Consider the following 26,655-nt stretch of genomic DNA (forward strand, 5'->3'; position numbering starts at 1 on the left):
TAAAGACTCCAATTAAACCGTTGACGGGCTGTTGAAGGGGCTGTCTCTTCCTTCTATGATTTGTAGCTCTCTCTTTCATTGAACCGGCCTTATTTATTACTTTGACAGGATGCATTTTCCGGTTTGGAGCTTCAATGTCAGGTTTAGCAAGATTTAAAAAGATCTCTTTCAATTACCAAAATGTATTTCACCATTAATGTAACAAACTACCATCTCCGACTTGTAAGCCTTAAGACATATTTCAAGATAAGACTAGAAATGACTTTCCCAATTTCTCGCTTCCACACACAGAAATGTCAGCAATTGTAGGGATGAAGTTTGTCAGACCGGAAATTACTTTCATTTAAGACCCAACCTTATTAATTTAAGACCCAACCTTATTATATTTACATTAAAGATGGCTGTAGGTGATATATTCTGATTTACCTTGGACCAAATGAGACTATTAAGACATGTACCAACAAGCTTTGGCCAATCATACATGTAGAATTGCCCTGTTGGTTTTATGTTTCTTTGCACAGTATAGAGGTTATGCACATGATGTCATAACATAGCAACAGCATGGCAGTAAGCATTTCACCATGGCAACAGCAGCAAATTGAGTGGCAAGTCTGCAACGTTATTCAGTGATTAACCTAAATTCTGAAGTCTGATGTAAAAAGTGTTGGACTTTTGTCGCCCTTTGGTCTTAAAGAACTAAGTAACTTTTTTACCTTAATAAATCCTTTTCATAGTCCCTCTGGCAGTAATACGAGTGTTAATGATTTGATTGGGGGGTCTTTCATCTAACCCTGGTGTCGCTGGCCAGAAAATCACACTTTCCTTGCTTCGACCCAGAGCACCAATACACATGGAATCATGAAGAAGAAGCTAACAAGCTAGCAAGCTAACGGGCAAAGCTAACTGCGGGCTAGCACCACTTAAACAGTATTTACAGCCAAGTTTGAGAGAATAAAAAATATCTCTATTGTGTAATTTGATGTACAATATCCCTCTCTCCCTTTGTCTTTTCTGTCAGCGTAGTATTTACTCTCACGGACAATTAATGAGTAAAAATGTAACATGCTACGACACCTGGGGCACCTAGGGGCATGACTTACTTAGTTCTGCTTTAAATCTGATCCCCCCAAAAAAGGCAAAATGGTCATTTCTGTATTTTATTCCATTTTACAAACTATTACTATTTTACAAGCAGTTACTTTCTCTACTTAAGTAACATATACTCAAAGGACTTTTTTACTTTTACTTGAGTAATTTTTTAAGTCATTACTTTTGACTTGTACTTGAGCAATATCATTTAAGCAACGTTGCTCTTTCTTGACTAAATATTTTGGCTGCTTTACCCACCTCTGCTCATAAGAGAAAAAAACCTTTGAGTTGTAATTTCAGCTCTGAAAGTACAGTAAGTAAAGTGTTGTGTCATTTGCACGCCCGCAGGGAGCCGAGCGGTGGCGGCGGCGGCGGCGGCGGCGGTGTGCTGTGTGGCGTGATGAGAATCGGCCTAGTGGCTAAAGGCCTGCTGATCAAAGGCGACATGGATCTGGAGCTGGTGCTGATGTGTCGAGACAAACCCACACAGACTCTGCTGGACACTGTCTGCCACAATTTACCTGCTCAGATAGAGGTGAGAGACACGCCCTGCATGAATAGTCTTGCACATTAGCAGGCGGGAAGCATGTGAGCTGCAATTAGGGGCCAATAGGTGGCACTCCTCTGATAATACATCATTATAAGGAACATATGATTTAAAAATTAGCTCTAGAGACGGCTAAGACTCTATCTCTATGGTAGAATTGTCAATTGACCTGTCTAAGAAGGGCTGAGCTGGGTTAATAGCGGGATAGGAGACCGTGTTAGAATACAAAGTAGCTCAAGTGTGGTGTGTGAATGAGTGGGTGGCTGGTGGTGTGCGGATGGTGCAGATTAGCAGCCTCATATTGTCGGCGAACCCTAGGGCAGCTGTGGCCATATTGCCATGCGGGGAGTGAATAAAGACTGATGCATAATATTGTGGTGACTTTGAGCCTTAGATGAGCGAGGCTAAAAAGCAGATAGCAGAAATGTAGAGCAGTTTAGTTTCCCTGATTACTCTTTATGACACACAGCTTTATTTTCAAATTGTCTCATTGCACCGTCTTATTGGCGCTTTCTTCAGTGTGTGTTTTAATTCATGACCTATTCGGTTTCATTACAGAAGTGTAGAGCGGTCTGTTGAAAGTGTTTGCGTACTCAAGGGCCAGCAATATCATTAAGTGGGTGTTCTTGGGAGCTGTTTTATTATGGATGAGTCATGTGTGATTACAGCTCACGTCACTACATCAGTGTTGAGTTTCTTCATTAACGAGTCGGGGCATAAAGTGAAGCTGTCATTTCTCCATGCCAGCAGAACAGGGAAAATAGTGTGAATGCTATTTTGGTTTTTCAAATATTGTAGCTACTGAGGGATGTGTTTTTAGGTTAGAAACGATTCATCTCCTGTGCGTCAAATGGACGTTTACGCAATACTCAAAAATGTATTTATTTTTCAAATGAAAACTTTCAAAATGTTTTAAACTGTAAAGAACTCGAGAAGGAACTAAGATATACCAGCCTGTGGTTTTGGCAATATTAACTGATAGGTGATTGTTAATAATGTCCATGTTAATTACCTATTGAGGTCTGAAGTTCAGTTTACTTTTGTGACAGCGAGCCTCATGCATGGATAAATTGAAGAGGACTGTAAAAACTATAGGCTATTCCCAATCCAACTATATGGGTGATGACTTGCCTTTGTGCAACAAGGTGAAAGAAATGAAATAAATACCCACGATTAAACTTTACTTGCCTTGTGATTCTTGTAAATCATAGGCAGAATTGAGTAAATATTATGTGGCCCATGTGCTGATTGTCAGAAGCAGCTAAGTGGCGCGTGGTGCAAGGGGGCAGCCTTGTGTTTAGTGAGGTGTGTGGGCAGGACTAATCTCGTGTCTTGGCCCAGTGACCACAGTCTGATTTTCTCATCAGAGCCAAAGTCAATGGAGACCAGCCTCACTGTTCACTTAGGCAGCATCACAGGCTCTCTCTGACTGAAGTTTGTTTACAGCTCACAAGGGGATGCTGCGTTTCTCATTTCAACCTAAGCAATACTTGAAGGATACCACTTGCTTGCTAATCTCACTTTTTGATAGATTCCATTCGTAACTGCACAAAGTCTGCAATTCAAAATGTGGTAGTGGACTTCCCTCAGACAAATATCACAAGAAATGTACTGATACTCAAGGCTTGACGTTAACTTATTTGCCTTTAACTCGGATTATTCATTTGAAACATTAGTGTCTGAATGTGGTGGCTCTCAGTCGTCCAGGAATTTTGTAGTATCAACTGCACGATCTTCATGAGTTGACAGCAAGAGCGAGAAGAAGCTTTTGACGACCCAGTTCTGCCCACGATATTCCACTAGGATTGCTATCTGAATTAACCCATTTTAATTGATTTTAGTTTCTTTCACAATTTCATATTTTGCTCCATCTTGATTAAGATTAATCTACAAAAATGACAAACAAAAAGTAGAAATAAAATACTGGATCTTAGATTATGAGTTAAATTGTATTACAATCTCAAAGTTAGTATCTTCTTCTTTGAGTAGTTCACGCTTCACTTTGATCGTTAAATCCACTCTGAGCATGACGGAGGCTGGCCAATAGGGCTGTGGAAATGTAAAGGGCATGTATCTGTTTAAGTATAGAGCTGTATCTCTGTAAATTAAATTAATTACTAGCCAAAGCTAAACAAAAGTGTTAATGTCAAGCTTAGGTTATGCTTGGTGGCCCATCATAAACACTGAATGATGGAGCCTCTTTACAATGACAACAATGTCACATATACTGTATACAGAGATAGTAAAATTGACTCCATGAAGGCCACACAAAATGAGATCCTCCTTCTCTGTGTCCTGTCCTTGGCCCCTGACCATCCATCGCTGTCTGTTTGACACACTGCAGAAGCTGACAGAGGAGAAATACGAGGTCACAAGCTGTTTGCCCGAGGCGGCCATCTTAGTACAAACGACGACAGATCCAAAACTCAATCTGAAGATCACACTCACCTCGCCTGCCATGAGGGACGACCTGGATGATGAAGAGCTCGAGGAGGAGGAGGAGGGGGACGTGGAGGAAGAGGCGGAGGAGGGAGAGGAAGGCGTGACGGAGGTAGAGGAGTCTGTACAGGAGGCTGTACAGGAGGCTGTACAGGAGGCTGTACAGGAGGCTGTACAGGAGGAAGAGGAGCAGCCGGACATGAACAATGGCCTTGGTATGGACACTTACACAAACTCTCTGTCTTATTGCTTTATTTTGGCGACCAGACACATATTATTTCTTTCACAGATGCTTGAGGTTTCAGAAACACCGCAGTTTAGTTGTTTGCTTATGTCGCATAGTTATACTGTATGTAAAATATTTCTGTGCTTCCAGCTTACGTTTGATTGGTCCATTACTGCCTTGTGGGTTCATCATGGAGAAGCAGTTAGGTTGTTCATTCTTTAGCTGACTATGTCAATATTTTTAGATGAATTAATGATATTAAGTAGAAGGATTTCTTATAACAAATCCTGCTTCCGGCCTGCAGGTTCTGTTCTCATGTAATAATTGCTTGTTGTTGATGCTAAGGAGAAGAGCAGCCAGCAGGCAGCCCAAATCGAATCAATAACCAAGCAGTAGCCAGCTGCCCATCCATCCTGCAGCCCCTTCCCCTTTTAGACATCCAGGGTTCAGTCTGAGATGAGCGATAGCACGAAGGTTAGCCGTACATCACGACAAGCGCCTCGCTGAGATGAAGATGACTGCTCGTATATTCTCCCTGACCCATCAGAGACACGCGCAGCCCTGGGCCCGACAAATTCACACACATCCATATTTCGTAAGTGTCGGGTAAAGATGGCGGTCACACCACGGTAGCGGTCTAATTGCTCAGACTTCATTAGCCCAGGAGGGGGTCGAGAGGTACTTTGTCTCAGATAGTTACGTCCTAGGAAGGAAGCCATATTATCTTTAAAACATTCAGATAGACAAGCAAATATAACTTTTGGGCGGTTAAGCTATGTTTTATGAGGTTGTCAAATGTATAAATAACCCTTGAAAATATACTGCTGTGTTTGATAGAGGCAGGGGGACTAAATTTAACACTTGAAAAAATCAATGCGCTTAATCTCGTTTATGGCAGTCCAGCAAATCCAATGCAATCATAAATCTTTATTTCCTAATAATGTGTAGCTATCCCCCAGGCAATAAATATTTTAAATCCTCTTTGACTGAGTTTAAACCTTTGGGCTCATTGCACTATATTGCAATGCATAGATAATGTATGGTTTATATAATTATGTTTTCAGCTAAAGCTAAAAGTACATTTTCTTGAATTCCTTTCCACACATTCCACAATAACATGTTCATCTGTTGGACTCCATGCTGCATGTTTACGGATATTGAACATTGAAGGGATATTTCAGGATTTTTGACATAGGGCCTCATTTGCTAGTTACTCAGAGTGTTGTTGATTCTGGAGATTTTCTTTCTTTTTTTTTTCATTCATGCAGTCCTTATATTTGAAGAGTTTAGTGGTGCTAGGCTAGTGCTAGGCTAGCGCATGTCTATGGTAACTAGTAGCCTGCATTAAAAACACCCAAGCACAGAGCACCTGAGGCAAATCACTTATAACACCAGATCACCCATATACATGTCTGTGTTGACTGAATAATGTTTGAAATATAACCATTTTGCATTTAAAATAACTTATATTTGAGCAGCATCAGATTCCTGGCTGTAAGCTACGCAGCGGCGGAGTGATCTGCTAGATTACCGGATCTACAGTAGTTTGTTTACCTGCGGCCGCATTACTACACGTGGAATTCACAAAGAGGCTTTCTGCAAATCAGATATGGCAACGTTTGGAGGACTACCCCATGATTTTGAAAAGGTTTTTAATGCAGGCTACTAGTTACTATAGACATGCACTAGCCTAGCACCACTAAGCTCTTCACATATAAGGACTGAATGAATAAAAGAAATATATATCCAGAAATCAACAACACCTTGGATAACGAGGAAATTAGACCCTACGTCAAAAATCCTGAAATATCCCTTTAAGGTGTTTGCCATTTATAATCCTTATAAAGCAAACCCTGCACAAGTTAGCTGTGTTAAATTATATCAATGATCTTTAGTCTGTGTGGAGACTGGAGTGTTGCTACTTTGTTCTTTTTATTTTGCAAATGAACTTGAGCTGCACAATATATTGGAAAATTATAATTAACGTAATATTAGGTGATAGGTCTTGTTTTGACACAATTGGATGAAAAACTAGACTAAAACTCAAAAATATTATTGTAAATTGTTAATGTAAACTCAGTCCGATGTTTTACTGTGAGTGGAGAACAATATAGTGATAGGAAAACTACCGTGATTGCTTTAGCTGGTAAATGGTGTTGGACAGTGATGCCTTTGGTTTAGCTTGAAGTTGATTGTATAAGGCATTTACTATTCTCTTCATGTATATATATGTGCTTTCTGGCTTTTAATATATGTGAACAGTTTTTTACATGTGACAGTTGTGCTGCATGCTGCAACAGTATATTAGGCGAGACTTGATAGCGGGACATTTTTCTGATGAGTCCAAATGATAAGATGTTATCAGCAACACAAAGCAGGATAATGATAAAAGGCCCGCTGAGTGAGCGAGCGGCCACTGACGCCAGCGAGAGGGGCGGCTGGTGAAGTATAATGATCCACCGAAGCAGCAGAGTGGTCCATGCACAGCCGGGACCCTCGTAGACCTTGAGATTTACTGTCACACAAGAACATGCATTAGTGATGATAGACGAAGAGTGCACTGCGGCAATGGCCAGATGAGCTCAGGGCTAATGCGAGATATAGGCTGCCTCAAGGATGTGCTTTTAATACATAGTTACAAACATGATGGCAACACATCATACAAGGGGGCGTGGTCTAGCCAAGGGGGAAGAAAACACAATACAATTGATACCTCTTTTAGCCGTTTTCTGGCGGACTATGAACATATTTATCACACACCAATTAAGTCAAGCCAAGATCGGGTCTATATGGATTCAGTAGAAGTGAAAAACGGCACTCGTTAGCATAATGTAGCATGAAGCTAATGTAGCTTCCTGGTTAGCATTGTTTTTTTTAAAGGAACAGGCCACCGTTTTTACACTGAGATATGTTCTTACCTTAGACAAGTTGATATGTACCTGTTTGGTGTGTGTGCACTCAGACACGCAAATGTTGTTAGCGTTTTGCCTCTCCCAGCAAAGGTTTAGCCCCAAACGGGGGGTGAAGTTGGAAGCTACCAAGCTGTTCCACCTTTTCCCTATTTAAATACAGTTACGTGAGCCTTTACACGATCCAAGTCTAGTTACACAAAATTAAACATGTCGATTTTCTAAGCGGATAGAAAGGGGCTCTATATTGTGAGGCGTAAGAACACCTGGAGTACTTTGACGATATCACGGTGCGGAAGTCGAGGTGCTGGTGTTATTACGTGCTATACCTTTGCTGGGAGGGGCTAAACGTTAACAACATTTGCGTGGCTGACCATACCAGACAGGTATATATCAACTCGTCTAAGCTAAGGTAAGAACATATCTCCATTATGTAAAAACTGTGGCCTGTTCCTTTAAGTATTTATGGGCCGTTATTTATGGGCCTTTACTGAAGAGGGTGTCTGGCTGCTTCTAACATGACCATATATGGGCAAGTCCAAAGATGCGTCTGAGATTATCTATCCACTGTACACTTATGTAGATAATGGGTATTTATGTGTGATAGACAATGAATTGCATCGACCTTATCATCACAACCATGAAAGCAATGGAATAGATCTGCAGATATTGTATTGGGCCTGATTACCTCAGTCACTGTGAATTTGTATATATATAAATATATATTTTTTCCCAGAACTTATAATGTATTATTGTAGCGATATCAGTGTCTATATATATTTTTTTATATATATAAATATAAAATAAACTTGCTATCGGTTTTATTGTGAGACTGCTACGTAACGAACTAGAATAAGTGAGCCAGCGCTATGTCCAGAATCTTCAATGGAAAAACACCATGTAACCACACTCATTCATATACTCACTGTACATTGCGGTGTCATAGTGGCCGGTTTAATTGTGTCTGTGGGGCATACATCAAACGCTTCCATATAAACAAAATGCTCTGTACCAAACATGATGCTCTGACTAAACCCTGCCTTGATCCCTCCTGTCTTGTGTTTATCTCAGACTTGGGCCAAACTCTCGTAGACTTGTCCTTATTTTTCAGTTCTACTTTAGGAGCGCTTGATTCTGTGTTTGCTCAGACAGGTTTTGTTTTGTTTTTCTTTTTCTTTTTTTAATTGCTCTTCCCACACCATCTCTATACCACAATGTGAAATCAAGTGCGCCTTAAGTAATCCCTCTGAACAGCCGACTTCTATTTTGACTCCTGCCTGGCGTAGACCGGATCAAAATATCCTCTTCAAATACATAAAGAGGGGATTGATTTACCTTGCTGGGCTACGTCTCAGCAGCGCCCGCATCCCTGTAAATCAAGCACTCTTTTAGTATTTGTTTGTTGTATGTCCGTGGGGCGCTCTCCATCCCACAAAGTTGTCTCTCTACCTTGTGATCCAGGCTTCCCCCCCCCCCCCGTTTACTGATTTTTTTTTTCGGTTGACTGGATGGATGCGAACCTGCGAAATCCGGGTTGAGTAATGTCTGTTATTTTCAACACATCAATGCGCAGCAAAGCACGGCGCATCCCCGTTTTTTAAACCTCGTACCGGAGATGCGAAGGTGTGCTGCGCTTAACCGGCCCGAGATTGATCACGGTGTTGAAAATGGCACTCCATAAAGAAATGCGAGGCAACCTTCCCCCCAAAAAGCATTCATCGTAGGTCGTCGAGAGTCGGCACTTTCGAACAAGGCGAGAGGGGGGCAACTTTCTGGCATGAGAAGCACCTTGTATGTACCAGATTTCCATGCATGTGTGTGTGTGTATGTGCGCATTCACACGCCAAAACTCCATGCGTGTGTGTGTGTGGGTGCCTACATTCACACACACACGCACCGTTCAAACACACACCGTCTGTCTGTCTGAGCGGACGTGTGCGTTTCACCTTCTCTATATCGGGTTGTTATTGTTTTGTGGCAGTGTTTGGTGCTGCTGCGCTCAGAGTGGAGGCTGAGGAGGAGGAGGGGGAGGTGCTGGATAGACACAGATGTCTGCTGGCCCTGGCTGCGCTGCGACACGCCAAGTGGTTCCAGGTCGGCACCCACTCACTTCCTGTCTTCAATGCCTGACGCTTCTTGTAGCCTGACGAATTCTAGCGAGGAAAGTTAATTGAACGCTTACCTACCAGTAGTTGCAACAAACGAATCACCAGATATCCAATATTTTAGTGTTAGATTAACGGTGGATTCTATCGTAAGGCTACAAAAGCAATGGTTGATATTCATTTTTTTGTTTCTTTTTGCCTATTACGTGAACCTGCCTGCTCTGTTACAGTATGCCATTGCTTCCCTTTTTTATTACCCCCCAAACCATCCCCCTTTCCCATCTGTCTCCAGCACACTTACCTTACTTACAAAAACATATGCATACATAGCTCTGCAAAGAAGTCTTTTGTAGTCAAGAGAACAAAAATATGAGGGTGGGGGAAGGGGTGTCTCTATCCAGTTTCTGAGGGAAATGGTAGAAAGCTCAGATCACTTCATTATAACTGTGCCTTTGTGGTGTAAAGCAGGCTGTCTGTTTGTTTTTAGTTGTTTTTTTTAACTTTTTTTTACTCTGCAGAATTGTCTATCTTGCTGTGACTTTAATCTTGCCTCTATTTTTCCCTTTCCCAGGCTCGGGTCAACGGGCTCAAGTCCTGCATTATAGTTCTCAGGATACTTAGAGACATGTGCAATAGACATCCCACTTGGGAACCCCTCAACGGATGGGTGAGTAGTTGTCTATAATTACCTGCACAGACTTCAACTTAAATTGTCTCGATCATTTGACCTTTTCTTGTACGTTTTGTGAAGTCATGTTGTCTCTTCATGCTCTTGTGTATGTAGTATAACCACTCAGCCCCATAAGTATTATATGCAGAAGGCACATTAACCTAAACAGTGGTGGCTGCTCACGAGGACTCGGTTGAATGCCACGGCAACCCAACCCTGAGAGCGAAAAGCTATTCAAGCCAGCAGTATTTTTCTCACTGTTGCATGTGCTCTGTGTGTGTGTTCCTCAGCCCTTGGAGCTTATCTGTGAGAAGGCCATAGCGACCTGTAACAGGCCTCTGGGGGCGGGAGAAGCACTGCGTCGAGTCATGGAGTGCGTAGCCTCGGGCATCCTGCTGCCAGGTAAGCGGCGCGATGCGAGCGGCTGGATAATGTGGAGCTGAAGGTGGCTTAAAAGTGGTAGAGCAGGCGCATATGTGATCGCATTAGCATCCCTGGCACATGCGCGCATTTGAGAGAGTGTAAACAAGTGATAATTGGACAGCGCAGATTCATTTAGACTGCGCTTGGGATATTGCCAAGGGTGTTTTTTTTTATACATGTTGAGAAATTACTTGGAGGCCGTGACTTTTTATGATCAATGCACGACACGTTCATTATGGCTGTTGTACCTCATTTAAATTTAGTGTAGGATGTTCGATTTAAATGGCAAAACACTTAGTTCAAGGTCAAAAAAAGTGTTAGCAAATGTGAAACGTGGGATGCATCAGCAAAAAGCCCTACGCCTATTGATTTATCTATTCCTTAACTATTTTTAGTGCATAAACATTTCTCTCTTGCATCATCACTACATACGTTTATAGCAGATCTTCATCCAAGGGCATAAAGCGAGCTGCATGGTAGAGTCGTACACGGTTGCAGTTTAAGTGTTGAAGTGTTTAGAGGCAACACTTCAGCTACAGAATACAGATGATGACTCTTCACTGCACGAAAGTACATGGCATTCCTATAAATCCAATGAATGAAGCAAAACACAAATGGACTTTCTTGATTTCTTGGCACCTTCTTCAGAGCTTAGTTAATGGCTGTGACTCCCATTACATGTAGCAGTGGGTATAGCATAGTCAGTAATCCTTAGTAATACCTTAGTGTGTCTCAATCATGTAAATCCAACTGTGTTTTGTTTCATTCATTGGATTCATAACTTCCTGGCAGTCCCACAATAGTCATTGTTTTGCGGATTTCCTGTTATCAGATGGGATGGCACAATTGGAAGTGCTTACTGGTCCATTTGGTGGATATTTACTGAAATGTGGTCTGTTCTGCCCCAATAGCATGTTGGACCGTCTCTAAATCGGCATAGTTGCAGGAAAAATCTTCCAGCTGCCATCGTAAATGAGAACATTAACATGAATGACTATTGTAAAAAGTGGAAATCTCGTGCTACATTGTGTGTTTCAATATTTCATGATGCTGACCTTGGTTGACCTGAAGCTGACATGCCGTATCTGTGTGTTCCTCTGGCACTTGTGCAGGTGGCCCGGGCTTACACGACCCGTGTGAGAAGGAGCTCATAAACACACTTGCCCACATGACCGACCAGCAGGCTGAGGCCGTCACCTACAGCGCACAGGTACACACACGTCAGTCTGAGTATGCTGTTATCGCAGGCTTCACGCACACAGAGCTGTCAGTGTGTTAGAATCAACAAGCAACACTCCTATTACCAGACAGATAGCCCTATCACCACGGCGTGCACTCACACATCTGAGGGAGCATCTTAACAGAGGTGCTGCACTGAATTTTAATGATTAGTGTGAGAAACTACTGCCAGTGCCAGCCATAAATCCATTTCTGACATCCAGAGGACAGTGCTCGCATGTGTGTGCTACCATAACCCGGCGCGCACACACAGTCGAGTGAGCAGGGCAGCCTCTGAGCCGCATGGCTTAGCGGATCTTGCCGTCCATTTCCTTTGAAGGCAGGCCGGACAAGGCTTGAATGTCAATGGGGATAATTGTATTGGAGCAGATACAAGAGCAGATAGGAGAGCAGAACTGTTCTGTCAATGAGCTACAGCGTGCCTCATGAATATCTGAGACACTCCAACTCCTTAATGGATTTATAGGAGGAGTGCCACCTCACACCTCTGTCTAAATCTCGATGTGTGCGTAGGTCAGGCTTAAGAAACAAACACAACTGTTCTGCATACCTGCTATTTGAACCAATTAAATGTGCAAGTTTACTAATGAATAATTTGGCCTTTGACAACGACTTCTTGTTTTTGCGTCAATTCCAGCATGCTCTCAGGCTCATGGCATTCGGACAAATCTACAAAGTGTTGGAGATGGAGCCTCTCCCGAACAACAAGCCCTTGCAGAAGTTCCCCTGGTCCGATAAAGAAGGTGTGTGTGCAGCTGTCGACCTGCCTGTCTCTGAGTCCCACTTGTTTGTCAGTGCCGCTGTCTCCTGTCTCCTGTTTCTACCTGTTTGTTTATTTGCAGTGGTTTTCAAACTGTCCTCCTGTCTCCTTATCACAACAACCTTAGCATGTGCAGTTTTCTAGCTCATGTGTGTGCTATAAAGTCAATACAAGGTGCACGCCAAACATTTACACAGAATGCATGACCTTTCGCTATTTAGAAGTGTTTTATCAGATAAGCAGCAGTGGCAGGTCTGTCGATCGTGATTTCATGATGACTGATCGTATTTACCCAGGCAAGATGTTATGGGACATATATAAACATTTAAAAATAGCAATCTTATGAAACGTTCAATTAAAACATCAGTCGACTCGTTTTCTAAATGAGAGGTTGGCATTTCGAAACTTCAAATCCCGGCTCCTGGAGGTGCAGACGGTTATTGTGTCCTTGGGCAAGACACTCAACAAACCTTGCCTATCTATGATGTAGTGAGCAAGTGGCGGAATGAATGTTAGATTATTAACACAAATAGAACTACAGATGTTAAGAGCCCATTATCGTTTTAATTTCCCTGGAAAGAGAGCCTTGTGTCATTGATATGGAAACTTGCCAAAGGATGGTCAGATTAGGATTCGCGTGGGGAAAAAACCTTGTGCATCTTCCTTTTGTTGAGCCGTGTTCCGCTTATCTTCCCCTGCATGTTATCCATTTTCATGCCTCTCGTGTGTTTAGTGTTACACTGTGGTTTCCGTCACGCACAAGTGCCTTTACCGAGGAACTACTCCTGGAGCCATTGATTAGCAACTCTCTCTGTCACCTGTGTCTGTGCAGGGCTCGGGCTGAAGAGGCCATATGAGGACGGCATGATGGATGACAAGGACCTCATCAAGAAGATGAAGAGAAATCTCCGGAAAGGTATCCACTCCTGTGCCCTGATTGTTCTGCCACTGTTATATGTGCAAATGATTGGCTTCTACCGCTCACAAACTAGCCCCACTTCTCTCCACTGTGCCCATTTGTTTCTTCTTATTTGTCTCCCTTTTACCTTCATCCCTTGGAGGAAGATCAATGGTATTGATTGCAAACGTTTTAGTAGGCCACCCAGCCTTCGCCAGCTCCTTCTTCAAACAGACAAAGTTGAGCCTCTGCTAATGGAAGAAGAACGGCATTTTTAGATATTGGTAGAATAGAACAAAGTGGTGGGGAGAGGAGAAAAAAATAGCCCCTTTTTTACCGTTAGATAACCTGCTTTAGTGGCCAGAAAATGTGATTTATTACCAGCAGTGTCAACAAATTGGTTCAATCTGTCCCCTTTCGACAGGATAATTGCAACAACCTCTAAAAAACCCTGTTTGAAAATCTATTATAATGTAATTTCACACACATCTCACGTTTTTTCTCTTTCAGTCCTGGACAGCAAAGCCATAGACTCCAACCAGCCAATGAACGCCCTGATGCGCTTGAACCAGATCCGGCCGGGGCTGCAGTACCGTCTGCTGTCCCAGTCGGGCCCGGTTCACGCTCCGGTCTTCACCATGTCTGTGGACCTGGACGGGACCATCTACGAGGCGTCTGGCTCCTCCAAGAAGACCGCAAAACTCCATGTGGCAGTCAAAGTAAGAATGGCCAAAGCATTTGTTTTACTGAGTGATACATAAGAAGCCCATAGATTAAAAGTGAGATAAAGTAATGGCAGTTTACATTGAAAATACATGGGAGAGAGACCACGTAGTGCGTCACGCGTCTCCCTTGCAGCACGTTTTGAAGATTTTCGTGCGTGGGAAGCTTTGACATGCTTCTAGCGGCCGACTCTAGAGTTGAAATTGTTGAACTTTTTGGAGAAATTCGCGAGCGTCGACCAATCAGGAGTTTTCCCCAACAGTGACATTGGAGCGGAGCCACCAAATCCAATGCTGCAGATGTCAACAGGATTTTAGCTTCATCGCATTGTGAACCGGAGCTACAGCAGGTCTCTGGGACTTTTACAAAGACACACATCACTGTTTCTTTTACCTAGACACCCAAGATTAAAAGTGGCGACAAGAAAACTTATTTCAGTGGCTGGATCTGCACTGGGATTGTGTTTGGGCTTTGATAATACCCAGAGCATTCCCATCAGAGAAAGCTAATGCTACAAGCTAAAGCTCCGACCGATTAAGTGAAAACGAGAAATATGCACAAATAAAGTCAATAAAACCACCATCTACATAAAGTTTAACAGTGGTCATCACCGAGCCGGGCTTGTTCATTTTGAAGTTTATTGCTCACATTTCATCTACAATGGTACAATCAGTTTTCTCCTGTAGCTAACAAGCTATTAGCAACTAGCATCAATCCGGTGAAAGCAAGTATTAAGCACTAATAACGTCAATAAAACCGACAACTACATAAAACAGCCTTTATGATGATCACACACTGAGCCGGTTGTAATGTGGATGCTCCAATCCAACTTCATTTTATGTTTGACCTGATTTATGGTTAGTATTTATAATTACTGGGCCTTTACACAATGTTTTTTCTGTCTGCAAAAATGAACTAAGGAATTATGAACTAAGAATTAATACTCTGTAACAAAAATTCTACGCTTCAACATATATGGATTTTCTGATTCTCCATAAACAGGCTCCTTCCCTCCATCTGAAATAATGACATTGATTTTGAAACATCCAGACCAACTCAACCACTTCACTTTAAGTATTGACTAATTCTTAAAGGCCTCGATTATTTACAGAAACACATTTGATTAAACCAAACCAAAGTCGATTTCCCTGCGCCCTCTCAAATGTCAGTTTATTTTTATGAATTTATTTCTGTGATGTTGACTGTGATAACGGTCGTTGTATAAAAATGAAAACAATCACCAAATTCGTGTCTGATCCGTGGTTTGGCTGTCTGAAGATTAGTCTGCAATCCAATATGTACTTTGTGAGCCCATGCCCATTGTGTTTTGGCATTATGTGTGTTCGGGTGTGTATGTGGTGGAGGTTTGGAGGTGGTCAAATCCATGTAATCCCAAAGTGATGGTGAACAAAGAGGCTCTCCGCAGCACAGAGCCGGGATAATCTCCCATCCGCTGCATTCCCATAAAAGGCTCTTTCTCATACACCTCTCTCCCTGCCTTTCTCCCCTCTCCTCACCTTTTGAACATTTTCCTTCCACTATTCTATTTGATATGCTGTCGGCGCACTCTCACCCTCCAACCTGAAAGAAGAGTTCAGTTGCAGAAACACAAGCACTAAATTAGGTCAAAAACAGAATATCTGCATTTGCTATATCTATTAATAACTTGTCTGCAGCTCCTTTTAGATATGTGTTCTGTTTTGGCAGGTTCTTCAGGCAATGGGCTATCCAACAGGGTTTGACTCAGACCTGGACCCCTTGAGTTCAGATGAGAAATCGGACGGAGAGGGGAAGAGTGAGACATCCACACATTCAAGCAATAACCCCACACACTCCACAGACAGTTCAAATACGCTGGAGGTAAGCGAGGAGAACCGCACTCTGAACCCAAAACGTGTTCAACTGATTTGCATATTGTCCGTGTGTCCCAGGTAAGAACTCAGGGTCCCATACTGACAGCGAGTGGGAAGAATCCAGTCATGGAGCTGAACGAGAAGAGGCGAGGTCTGAAATACGAGCTGATCTCCGAGAGTGGAGGCAGCCATGACAAGCGCTTTGTGATGGAGGTGAGAGCCGCACAAATGCATATTCAACTCTGCCGCTAATCCTCTCAGGTCTGAGACATGTAAAAACACCAGGGTGTGAGAAAAGTGTTACGTCTGAGGGTAGAAATGCCCCTCGTATCAGGAAGCGCCTGATTTGTTGAGTATTGCAGCAGCCCCGTTTCCTGCTCTCTGTGGGGTGTGTTGTTTTCAGACATGCCTCTCTGCTCCATCGCCTGGCTGACTGATTAGCAGGTTTGCCTGACAGCAGGGCTGCACTTAACAAGCTGTCCGGTTCAAGCACTCTTCGGCTTACTTACTGCTAAATACTATTTCTTTGAACCAAATTGTTGTTCCTGTGATAGCTTTGATAACCCTGTGCAAACAACAAGGCCATGAACTGCTTTGCAAAATCCATTAAAATACATCCATTAAAAAAGAAAAACACGGAGTGATAATAAAACCCCATTACCATAATTGTTCTCTCTCTCTTAACCCAGGTGGAGGTAGATGGACAGAAGTTTCGAGGGGCTGGCCCCAACAAAAAGGTAGCAAAGGCCAGCGCTGCTCTGGCAGCTCTGGAGAAACTGTTCTCTGGGCCCAACGCAGCAGCAAACAAGAAGAAGAAAATCCTGCCTCAGGTGAGGACCCACACATGCAAATGAGGATGTTTTACACTCATTAGTGTAAAACATCCTCATTTGATCTTTAAAAACTAAAGTTCACAGTATTTTCCTTCTTTGTTTCCAATGCCTGTAACCAATGCATTGTGTCGCATCAGATCAATGAGCGCCATTGATCAGATCACTCTGTCGGCAGTCTGTCGATAATCTGTGTGCAGACCTGCTTATGTTCCATGTGCTCATACTATCACGATGTAGCATGACTCTTTTTTTGTATCTCATGTATAAGAGTTACTAACATCCTATACATTTCACAGGGTGTTTATTCCCAGACAAAGAGTGCGTTGGCAGCAGCGGCCGCAGCCTCGGCGGTGGCAGCGCAGGTCGCCAGAGGACGAGGCAGAGCCGCTCTGGCCCGAGGAGCCTTTGTGAGCGCTGCAGCTCCTGGCTATGTCACACCAGGTACACACTCACTGCTGACCTCTTATACACCCTGCTGTTGTACCAACGCTGCTGCATAATTAGCGATGTGCTCAGTTCTTGCTTAATTTTATTTTAATACACGTTTAGGGCTAAGCGTTAATGCAAAAACATCTCACATTTAGGCTATTTTGAAATTTATTTGTAGGAATGTATTAAAAGTAACTGATTGAATTGATTTAAAATTGTATAAATTGCACAACTCTACTCAGCTAAAAGCCTCCTATGGACATATATTGAAAATTAACAGGTGTATAGTTTGCTCAGATGAGATCAGAATACTTTATTAATCCATATGGAAAAGTCATCAGTTGCTGCTGCTCCAATAAATATCAAAAACATTAAACACAGTACAAAACAAATCAGTAATAAAAGCCATAATAAAGTGCTTCTGGGACCATAAAATTAAAACATCGTACCACATTAAATAATTAAATAAATGACATGATTTTTACACATGCTTTGGGGAGTTTGTTAATGTCGTGTAACATTGTTGTCAAGTCTTGAGGCTTATGTTTCTGGTTTGAAACGGTCATGCTTGATTTGAGCAGCAAATATCAGAAATAGGTCTCCCGTAGCCCACAGTGTTGTGCAGTGGCAGGCGCATGCGCTGCATAATGATTCTCAGATCAGAGCTCTTGTAAAAAATAAGTGCCTGTGTGTGTAATGTGCACCCTTTGAAATGCCTATGTGACCTGAAGTGTGTGACCTTTGACCCGCAGGTTTTGGGACTCCATACGGCTACAGTCCTGCTGCTGCAGCTGCTGCTCCTGCCTATGGTGAGCTCTAACAACCACTTCCATCTCCCTGCCTTTAACAAATCTGCTACTCAAGGGATGACTAAGACACATTAACCCTCTTCCATCACTGGCGCTTCACTTGTGCTTCCAATTCAATTCGCCGTTAGCCTTTCAATAATAGAGTCAATGCTTCTTCTCCCAAGCAGGGTTTAAAGTTTGGCTGCCCTCTGTTTCTGCGCTTTTTACAATTGTTTGCTCTTCTCCTTTGTCACATCTGCTAATCTCTTGCGATCGGACCCGCCGCTGCCAGTAACGCTCTTTGTACGTCTTCACCTCTTGCTGTCCATTTCCAAACTTTGCCATAGCCGCGAGATGCCACACGCTCATGCAAGACAAATCCACGCCACAGAAAAACGTGGTCTTGTTCTCCGGTTCTAAGTGTTTTTTCTGTTGGGATTTAGCCGACTGTCACTTCCTCGCTCACACTCTTATGTAAGACACAGTGGCACGGCAGTTTGGCAGCGCTCCTGTTTTGTTCCGGTTGCTAAAAGCTTATCCCAGGGCACGAGTCACATTGCGGGGGGGGGAAAAAAAACCTCTTGCCGAGCTGTCAGACTATAGGTGGAAATACAGCGATTGGTCCGACGTGGACTCCATACGTCCCTATGTACACTGCAGACACCTCAACAGACCGAGCCTTGTACACGTGTAGCACTGACAGACACTGAATGGTTCTTGTGTTGGCAGAAAGTAGACTAAGCCCTGAGGCACATTTTACTGTCCCCCTGAGAGCTCAGTAGCCACGTACGTGAAGAACTTTCTGTTTAACATTGGAAGCTTGTAACTACATAGAGTGTTGTCGTTACCTCCACCGCATCCTCCTCCATACGTCTCATTGTGCAGCTATACTGAAAGAAGGTGTTAACGTAAACAGAACAGGATGTGTTTTGTGGCAGAGTCACATCCAGGAAGGGCACCAGCTGTTACACCTGTGCCAAATTAACCGGTTTTAAAAACATATACAATAGGGTAGAATGAATGAGAGTGCGAGTGAGTGGGTGGTGGTGGACGGAGGGGCCGATGGCGCAGTCGGGCAGCCTCGCTTAGGTCAGTCTACAGCAGGGGTAAGCAAATTTGCATCATGGAGGGACGATTTTCTTCATTGCCAAAACACCAAGGGCCGAACCTCAAAATGATAGCCCATGTAAAGCACCATTTTTTGCAAGTTTTGTACATCATACATGTCTTAACTCCCGCATTTTCTCCCACACTTTACCCAAATCTGAAAGCTTCTGGAAAAAAGTGACAAAATAACGACGAAAACGAGACGTAAACAAGGATGAAAGCGTGACAAAATTTTTTAAAGAAATCACACCAAAAAAAATGCAGAAAACGTAGCAAAGACATGACAAAAAGGCAATGAAAAAATAACACGAAAAAGTGACAACAACACATGGAAAAATCGTAGATCACTTCTGAAGGTCTTAGCTTTCAAATCAGGCATTACTCTGGCAGCTCCAGTCCAGAAGCTTTTAGAATTTGGTAAAACCGACTGTAGAAAATGCGCTCGGTTAAGGCGGGGATTAAGAGGTTACAGGAAGAAAATCAAATACATATTACAGTATTTTCCTTATCTTTAAAGCGCTTTGTCGAGTATTGGTCTCTGATTTATGTAATATTTGTCAAAATTATCTTGGGGGCCAGAGGTTCTATACTGGATGGCCAGATTTGACCCCCGGGCCTCACGTTGCCTACCCCTGATCTATAGTATGGAGTGAATGAATAATGACGACAGTGAGAAACTTGGTAACACAGCCTTGAAAAGTGCAATGCAAGTGTAAGCCATTATTTATGTGTGCTAATGTGATATTGGCGAAATTCGTTCTCGCTCTCCACCCCCTCAATGGACATAAGGTTTGGTTTTATTATACTCGAAGTTTGGAATGATTCGTATAAAGTTCATGGAGAGGGCAACTCTGACCGTAGTTCAGTGCTGCTTCGGGCTTGGTGTCTGGAAGGCCGAGGACCAGGGATTTTTTCTTATCTTCTTGCCATTATGTACTTTTCATTATTATGAGACAAGTGCGTAACTCCGCTGAGAGCAATGACCTCAGTGGCTCTTCCAAAAAATAAGAAGTCATCCAATAGTTAGTTTTAAGAAAGTATGGTTGGTAATGTTTGATACACTTTATTTTGCAAGTTTGCTTCTTTATTTCAAACTTTCAGGTCTTCTTTATATCCCAGCCCTAGAGACAAAATAAATGGTTCACAATTAAGCATAGTTTAAGTGTTTGCCAAGGCAGTAATTCAATTTTGCTCCTTGAGCTTGTGTAGAAAGCCTCTGGGGATGGAAGTGGAAAAGGGTGGGTGGTAACTGGCATCTCCCGCGCTACAGCTCGGAGACCCCTGACCTCCTCGAACCAAACGGGCAAGCTCGGACCGGGTGCGAAATAGCTCAATGTGTGTCTTCCTCATTGCCTGTCTGTGGCGCTGGGCCGATGGCTGCCACCCTGTTCACACTCCCTGCTGCTGATCTCACACTCTTGCACCTCTCTCCCCTTTGCACCCTCACCTCTTCTGGGAGCTCTGTCTATGGTGGCGCTGACCTGTAGTGTATGGATTTAGCTGTAGGAACATGTGGTCGTGTTTGGACTCATTCAGCGTGCTCTTCTCGTTGTCTTCCTCTAGGTTTGCCCAAGAGAATGCTTCTGTTGCCTGTCATGAAAGTGCCCACCTACCCCGTCCCCCACTACCACTTCTTTTAGCACAGGGGAAATGAGACGCACCTATCGCTACTCTCTCGAAGGGAATCGCTGCCTGTTTTTTTGTTTTTCTTTTCTACAACACAGTAGGACAGGATTTGGGACATGAGCTATAAATGTTTGTAAAAGCTTTATTTTTTCTAGCTATTTTTTCAAAAAACTTTTATGAATATAAAATACTGCAGGTTTAAGTTCTTATAAGATGAAACTTGAAGGATTTGTACTGTGAATTGTTACCTCACTTTGAGTCTAAATTATATATACTGTATATTGGCCTTTTTGTTTGGTTTTTACTTTTTGCTTCAAAGAGGATCGCCTTTGCAATAAACACACACAACACACGTCTGTAAAACTTGTGTGCTGTGTAATTGGTGTAAAGAAATATTTAAATAAAGTTTACCTCTTTTACAAGTTGATTAATAATTACTGCCTGTTTCATCTCACACAGGGCTCTCTGCGTCGGGGCGTAGTGCTTAAAGGCCCTGGTTTGTTTTGTTTTCACAACTTTCAGGGAGATTGTTAGTCAATTATCAAGAAAGATCCTTTCTAATTTAAAGGTACGATCTTTTTCACAAGCATCTGGTTTTCAAATATACCAAGGACAAAACCAATTTTATTCCATAGCTGGAAAAGACAATCAGACACAGGGCCTTTAAGTTTCTTGATTAGGAACAGGTTTATATGTAAAGAATTCTACATGGTAAGTAATGAGTCAGAAAATATATTTCATAGAAAATAATTATTATTAATGCCTGGGCTAAATATGTTTTGTGCTTTGGTTAAATTTATAAGTTTTTGTCGCAAATCTTGCCTTTTTGTGTCTGTTCCAAGCCCAGGTAAACAGAAAGCTGTGTGAGAACTATGCTTGATTATTACATCAATCACTGCATGCCTGAAGCCCACTTAGTTCATAGTGAGTACACACAATCAGTCTAATTCACGATGTATCAGCTTGAGCTGAATATAATCCTCCCACGATCGTGGATGGCTCATTGGACCCTGGGCTTTACACATGCAGAGGCAAATGCGCAGATTGAATGAGCAAAGCATTTGTCACGTCCTGCATCATGCATCAGCCGCTCGATCTCATCACACCAGGATTAGCACATGTTCTGTCGTTTAAAGCTAAATAATCTCTCTTCCGAATGAAACAGGAAAGTTCAAACATCCAGGTGTATGAATAACCAGAGTCCCCTCGCTGTATCGAACCATCAGACTCTGGTTATCTTTACTCTGAATGGCCAGAACTGCAACAAATGGCATACATAGCAGGAAAAGGTCATGTGACTGAATTCTACAAATATGTTGTTTAATTTGAATCAATAGATTCTCTTTTTTCCTTTTTTATTTCTTTTACTTTCCCTCAAATATCCAAATCTTTTCCTGGCCCCAGTGTGGAACCTATGGTGCATGTGTTAGTTTTTGAGGAGCTGCAGCACCTGGAGGGAACCCACTCAGACATGGGGGAACATGCAAAGTCCACAATGAAAGCCCAGCCCAGGAACTGAACTTAAGAGAGGAAATGGTTTTGTTCAGTTTAGTCGCCGGTCAGTGCCTCCCATGACAGAGACGTGATCATTCTCTACATCCATCAAGTGATACCTGCTGGTGACATCTCCATGGTTACAGTGACACACCGCCATTGGATTAAAAGGACCTGCTGGTCCAATGCTTGGTTTGCTTTATTTAGAATCAATATACTAACGGCGCCACTTAATTTCTGTACATTGATTACACTTGTTTAATCGCCAGAGCCGATTGAGACATTTATGCTCTGCCTCTTCATTACTGGTCATTATAGTTTGAAGCAGCTTATCAACCTGACACGAAAACCTGACACTGCATTTGTTTTGGTTGTTCTTTTACCTTATTTACTTTAAGGTAGGGCAATCTGACATGAAAAAAAAAGAAAATCACTTTTCTTATAGCTTTGATTACACTGTAGGAGGAAACCAAAGGGAACTGCTACGTCCGAAAGTCCACAGGTTTCCACAGGTTACTTTGGCATTTAACTCACTCAGAGTATGAAGACACTGACCAATAGGAGGCGTAAGAGAGGAAAAGTGTCAGTCTACAGGTTTCAGATCAGACTTAGCCTTTATTTGAGTACCTGAGAGAAGTACTCATGTGTTTAAAAAGGCCTAAATTTATTGAGAATCAAATGTTATGAAATGAATGGATAAGACGAGGGCTCTTGAGTCATCATCTGTGCTCTGTAGTTGAAGTTCACCAAGCGTTGGATTGTTCACCCACAAATAGGCAACGTGATTTTCAGCTCAGGTTATTTGCTCCTTAGTGATGATGTGTTGTTGCAATAGCAGCCTTGAGAGTTGCCTTTGAATAAACAAGGGTAGGACTACAACCAACCAACCCCTCCCAGTGGCCTATATTTAGTCCTCGTGTGGTCCAAATTCTTAGGTGTCGCTGACGAAGCTTCTTGTCCTACATTTCAACTGCAGAGTCAAGAACTCTCGTCATCATGGGGTGTTGTGGGCCAAATCTGCCATCCAATGAAAAACTAAATGTAACTGGATTTCTTTGGACACTACAGGAACATGCCCAACCTTTACTCCTCTATTATTCTCTGCTGCTGGTAAAAAAAAAAAGTTACTATTTTTGCACTTCATTAGTATCAAACTGCCTTTGGGCACCGAAAAGGTGATCACAGAAACTCAAAACCAGACTTTAGAGAGATTATTTGAGATAACATGATTATTCACAATCCCACACTGGAGCATGCAAATGCCTTGCGCTGCCTGCAAGGGAATACATTGGATGAAGTGAACTGCGACCTTGTTTACAGCAATCTCATAAAATACGTTTGCTTCATAATAGACAGACGGGATCAACCACTTAAAGAAGCACTGGATATGATGCAGGAAAAAGCGGCAGGAAGCCTTTTCAAAAACGTCCTTTTCATGAGGAACGCTTCCAAAGCTGTTTCTTGCTCCGGTTTGAGGGATTTAATATTTTTATTTAATGATTTAAAACAGACGAAAGAGCAGAAGAAAAAACAGTGTATCAGTCGCCAGGCCGTGTTTTTGGAAGAGTGACGTGTGACGGCTTCTGTCTCTTGGTGCATGATTGGACCGATATTGGTAAAATCGGTAAATGACTGGTTGCCAGACGGTTCTTCTTTTATATATATATATGGATTGTGAGTATACAGTAAATAGATATATAACAAAAAAATAGTAGTAGGAATAATAATGTATGTGAGTGACTGATGGCACCAATAGAAGAAATGATAATCTCATTCATTTCTACTATTGGGAGGGGGGGGGGAATAGAATGAAGATTTTGAAGTCCAGATGAAAACTATTCTTTCTCTCTGATACTGTACTTCTGCTGTATTCCAGTCTTGTAATGTCCGCTCTCGGTGGTGTCATTGCAGGTGGCCTCTTCATTGACAATCCCTTCTACCAGCCGCGGACCCTTGCTCCCTTCATCATCCACCTGGGCCCACAGGATCTCTTCTCCGACTTCTAGTGAATGAAATGGACTCGTCTCTGCTCACGTCGCTCGCCTGGTTAACCGCAGGCCGCCTTTCTCTCCAGCTGAACTCAACCATTCAAGACTAAATGCAGCTGGATACTCTCACAGTCTAGCAACAGCAGCAGCAGCAGCAGCCTGGCCTGACTTTTGACGCTTTGAGTTTTGTTTCCCCCTCGAGCAGATTATCACTTCAGAAGGGCCTGACTGTACAAGAAGCAATACTTGGAAATGTGGAGTCTAATGTTCAGCTGCAACCCTTAATAGACTGGGCTGGATTCTGTCTTTCTTAAAGCAATACATGGGAACTTCTTCTAAACAAGATGTGAATGTCTTACGGATTTTACCCAACACATCGTCGCAATATCTCATTTGATTGTATACTCATTGTATGTGGGGTATGTGTGGCTATATACAGTACAGACTATATACACATATATGTATGGTGTATGTTTCTATAATGCCGTGTTGACAATAATATTACTGTATGATGTATCTATGTAAATATTCTATCAAATCTTATTAATGTTGTTATAAATTATTTTAGGATTATAAAGTGAAATGTATCTGTAATATCACTATATAGCTTTCTTCAAATTTTATATACACTGAGCAATTGAAGCTAGTCCTAGGAAATGCAATACTGACTTTGTTTATCCCTTTTAACCTCTACTGTTGGATGTAGACATATACACAGAGGGCTATAGTGGACCATCTGAAAACTCCAAGCTCAGAATAATGTAAATATTAAAAATATTGCCCTTTTTAGTCAGAGTTATAAAAAAACAAACAAAAAAAACACACTTTTTTTTTGTATCCAAACAGTATGCACACCGCATCAAATCAATGACAATAAATCAAGTTAACCACTTTTTTTTTTAATTAATTTTTTTATGCTTTGTTTGATTTATGTTGAATTATCTACAATAGCTCACCAGCTTCGTCTTGAGTTTACAGGAGCGTTGGTCCACTATTCTTCCTCTGCTCAAGTATATGCTTTATATGCCTCTTGTTTCCATGACGTTTTTCTGAGCCTTTCTGAGCATGCCCTCTGCAGCCCGAGTTTCTTTACATAAAACTTGGTACAGGGGGCGCTGCTCACATCCACACGCCCGCCCCACCTGTGCACAACCCGTATCCCCGTCAGAAAGCACACTTTCTATAGCCTCACTGCTGGCAGGGAACTACTATTGTTACAAATATCCGGATGTTGCTCCCACGTGCACACTTCTCTGTGTCCGCATTATAGAGCCTTGGTCGGCTCTGCCCTTGACCTCTTGGACCACAAGCACAGTCCACAGTCAGCCATTACTGCAAATGCCCAGCTACTCTCTCCTATTGTGTCCAGCTTTAAATGAACAACAGTATCCACATGTGCATGAGCTGAGAGAGCGGCTGTACTCTCCTGTTGAATGTAATCTAACGTAATCATAAGCAGGGAAAGACCCCAATCCAATGAGGTCCACAAAGAACTCTTCTCTTATGTGGTGCATTGTGTTCTAGTTATCATTTATTGATTTTAAGGTGACACTCATTGATGCTAAGCGTGTTGGCAATGTTTTTATTCATTTGTAAAGTAAAGATACCATGGAATAGCCAATGCATGTCCCATTGTGGTACAGCAAAAAGTAAAACAAGAAACGACAGCAGGGATTCCTCTAAAGCAAAACTGACACTGCCTCAAAGGGGCTGAACCGGTTTCTTCTTCTTTTTTTCCCTTTTTTTTTTTACCCAGTAGTGTGTCGATGTTTGTAGGGGTAAAAAAAAATGAGATGGCTGCTTGTAGTGTAATATGTACTGTATAATGCAGTGTATATTCTGAGCTATTTCTTGACAGTTGGATTGCTAAAAAACAATGAATTAGCAGGCCAGTTGTTGTGAATATTACCATGCTTTCTCATGGTTTGAAAACAGGGAGAAGAAAATGGGTGCAGCCCCTTTAACACTGGCATGTCTAACATCACCATTCCTATTTGGATGCTTCGATAGATTTTAACCATTGGAGATTACTCAGGAAAGATTACTTGATGGTTGAGTTTGTTTTTGTCTGGTTTAGATGTAAAAGCAATAGGACAGTGTGGCAATATTGGAAATAGCTGTAACCTTTTCCATATTCTTCAACTCCGAAGGAACGATCTGGCTGAAAGCAAATCAGCGTGTCCCAGAACTGTCCGCAACCACAGAAATAGTTCACTTTGTTTGTCTTTTTATAGCAGTCGCTTTGGTCCACAGATGAGAATCAATTCTTCTCAAGCTTACCTTGATCTAGGCGCCAGTTTGATCTCTGCCGTCAGACCCCCGGCTACATCACTTGAATTTTTGGAGATATTCTCTGTCACACGAGAGCGAGCAAACGGCTGCATCATTATTACACTTTACTTTCTCCTTTAAGGTCATTTAAACTACTGCTTTTCTGCTCCATCGCAAACAAACTTGCCCAAAGCGAGGCAAAGTCTGGAGCAACATTTGATTAAAATAAAGGGGTGTT

At 42.3% G+C, this 26,655-nt stretch overlaps 1 protein-coding gene across 1 annotated transcript in view; it reads left to right on the top strand.

Annotated features, from left to right (window-relative positions):
* strbp (spermatid perinuclear RNA binding protein) overlaps positions 1 to 24,939 on the top strand; it is a 104,150-nt gene extending 79,211 nt beyond the window's left edge. The window contains exons 5-19 of the mRNA XM_079582592.1: positions 1,438 to 1,624; positions 3,981 to 4,290; positions 9,192 to 9,304; positions 9,887 to 9,982; positions 10,276 to 10,387; positions 11,521 to 11,618; positions 12,285 to 12,390; positions 13,240 to 13,323; positions 13,816 to 14,024; positions 15,736 to 15,888; positions 15,960 to 16,094; positions 16,571 to 16,711; positions 17,011 to 17,155; positions 17,896 to 17,952; positions 24,070 to 24,939. Coding sequence (XP_079438718.1) covers positions 1,438 to 1,624; positions 3,981 to 4,290; positions 9,192 to 9,304; positions 9,887 to 9,982; positions 10,276 to 10,387; positions 11,521 to 11,618; positions 12,285 to 12,390; positions 13,240 to 13,323; positions 13,816 to 14,024; positions 15,736 to 15,888; positions 15,960 to 16,094; positions 16,571 to 16,711; positions 17,011 to 17,155; positions 17,896 to 17,952; positions 24,070 to 24,164 — 2,041 coding nt within the window. The 3' untranslated portion in view covers positions 24,165 to 24,939. The remainder of the gene's footprint in view (positions 1 to 1,437; positions 1,625 to 3,980; positions 4,291 to 9,191; positions 9,305 to 9,886; positions 9,983 to 10,275; positions 10,388 to 11,520; positions 11,619 to 12,284; positions 12,391 to 13,239; positions 13,324 to 13,815; positions 14,025 to 15,735; positions 15,889 to 15,959; positions 16,095 to 16,570; positions 16,712 to 17,010; positions 17,156 to 17,895; positions 17,953 to 24,069) is intronic.
* The last annotated feature ends 1,716 nt before the right edge of the window (positions 24,940 to 26,655 follow it).

Source organism: Gobius niger (genome assembly GCF_951799975.1).
Source record: "Gobius niger genome assembly, chromosome: 2".
Taxonomy (NCBI): Eukaryota; Metazoa; Chordata; class Actinopteri; order Gobiiformes; family Gobiidae; genus Gobius; species Gobius niger.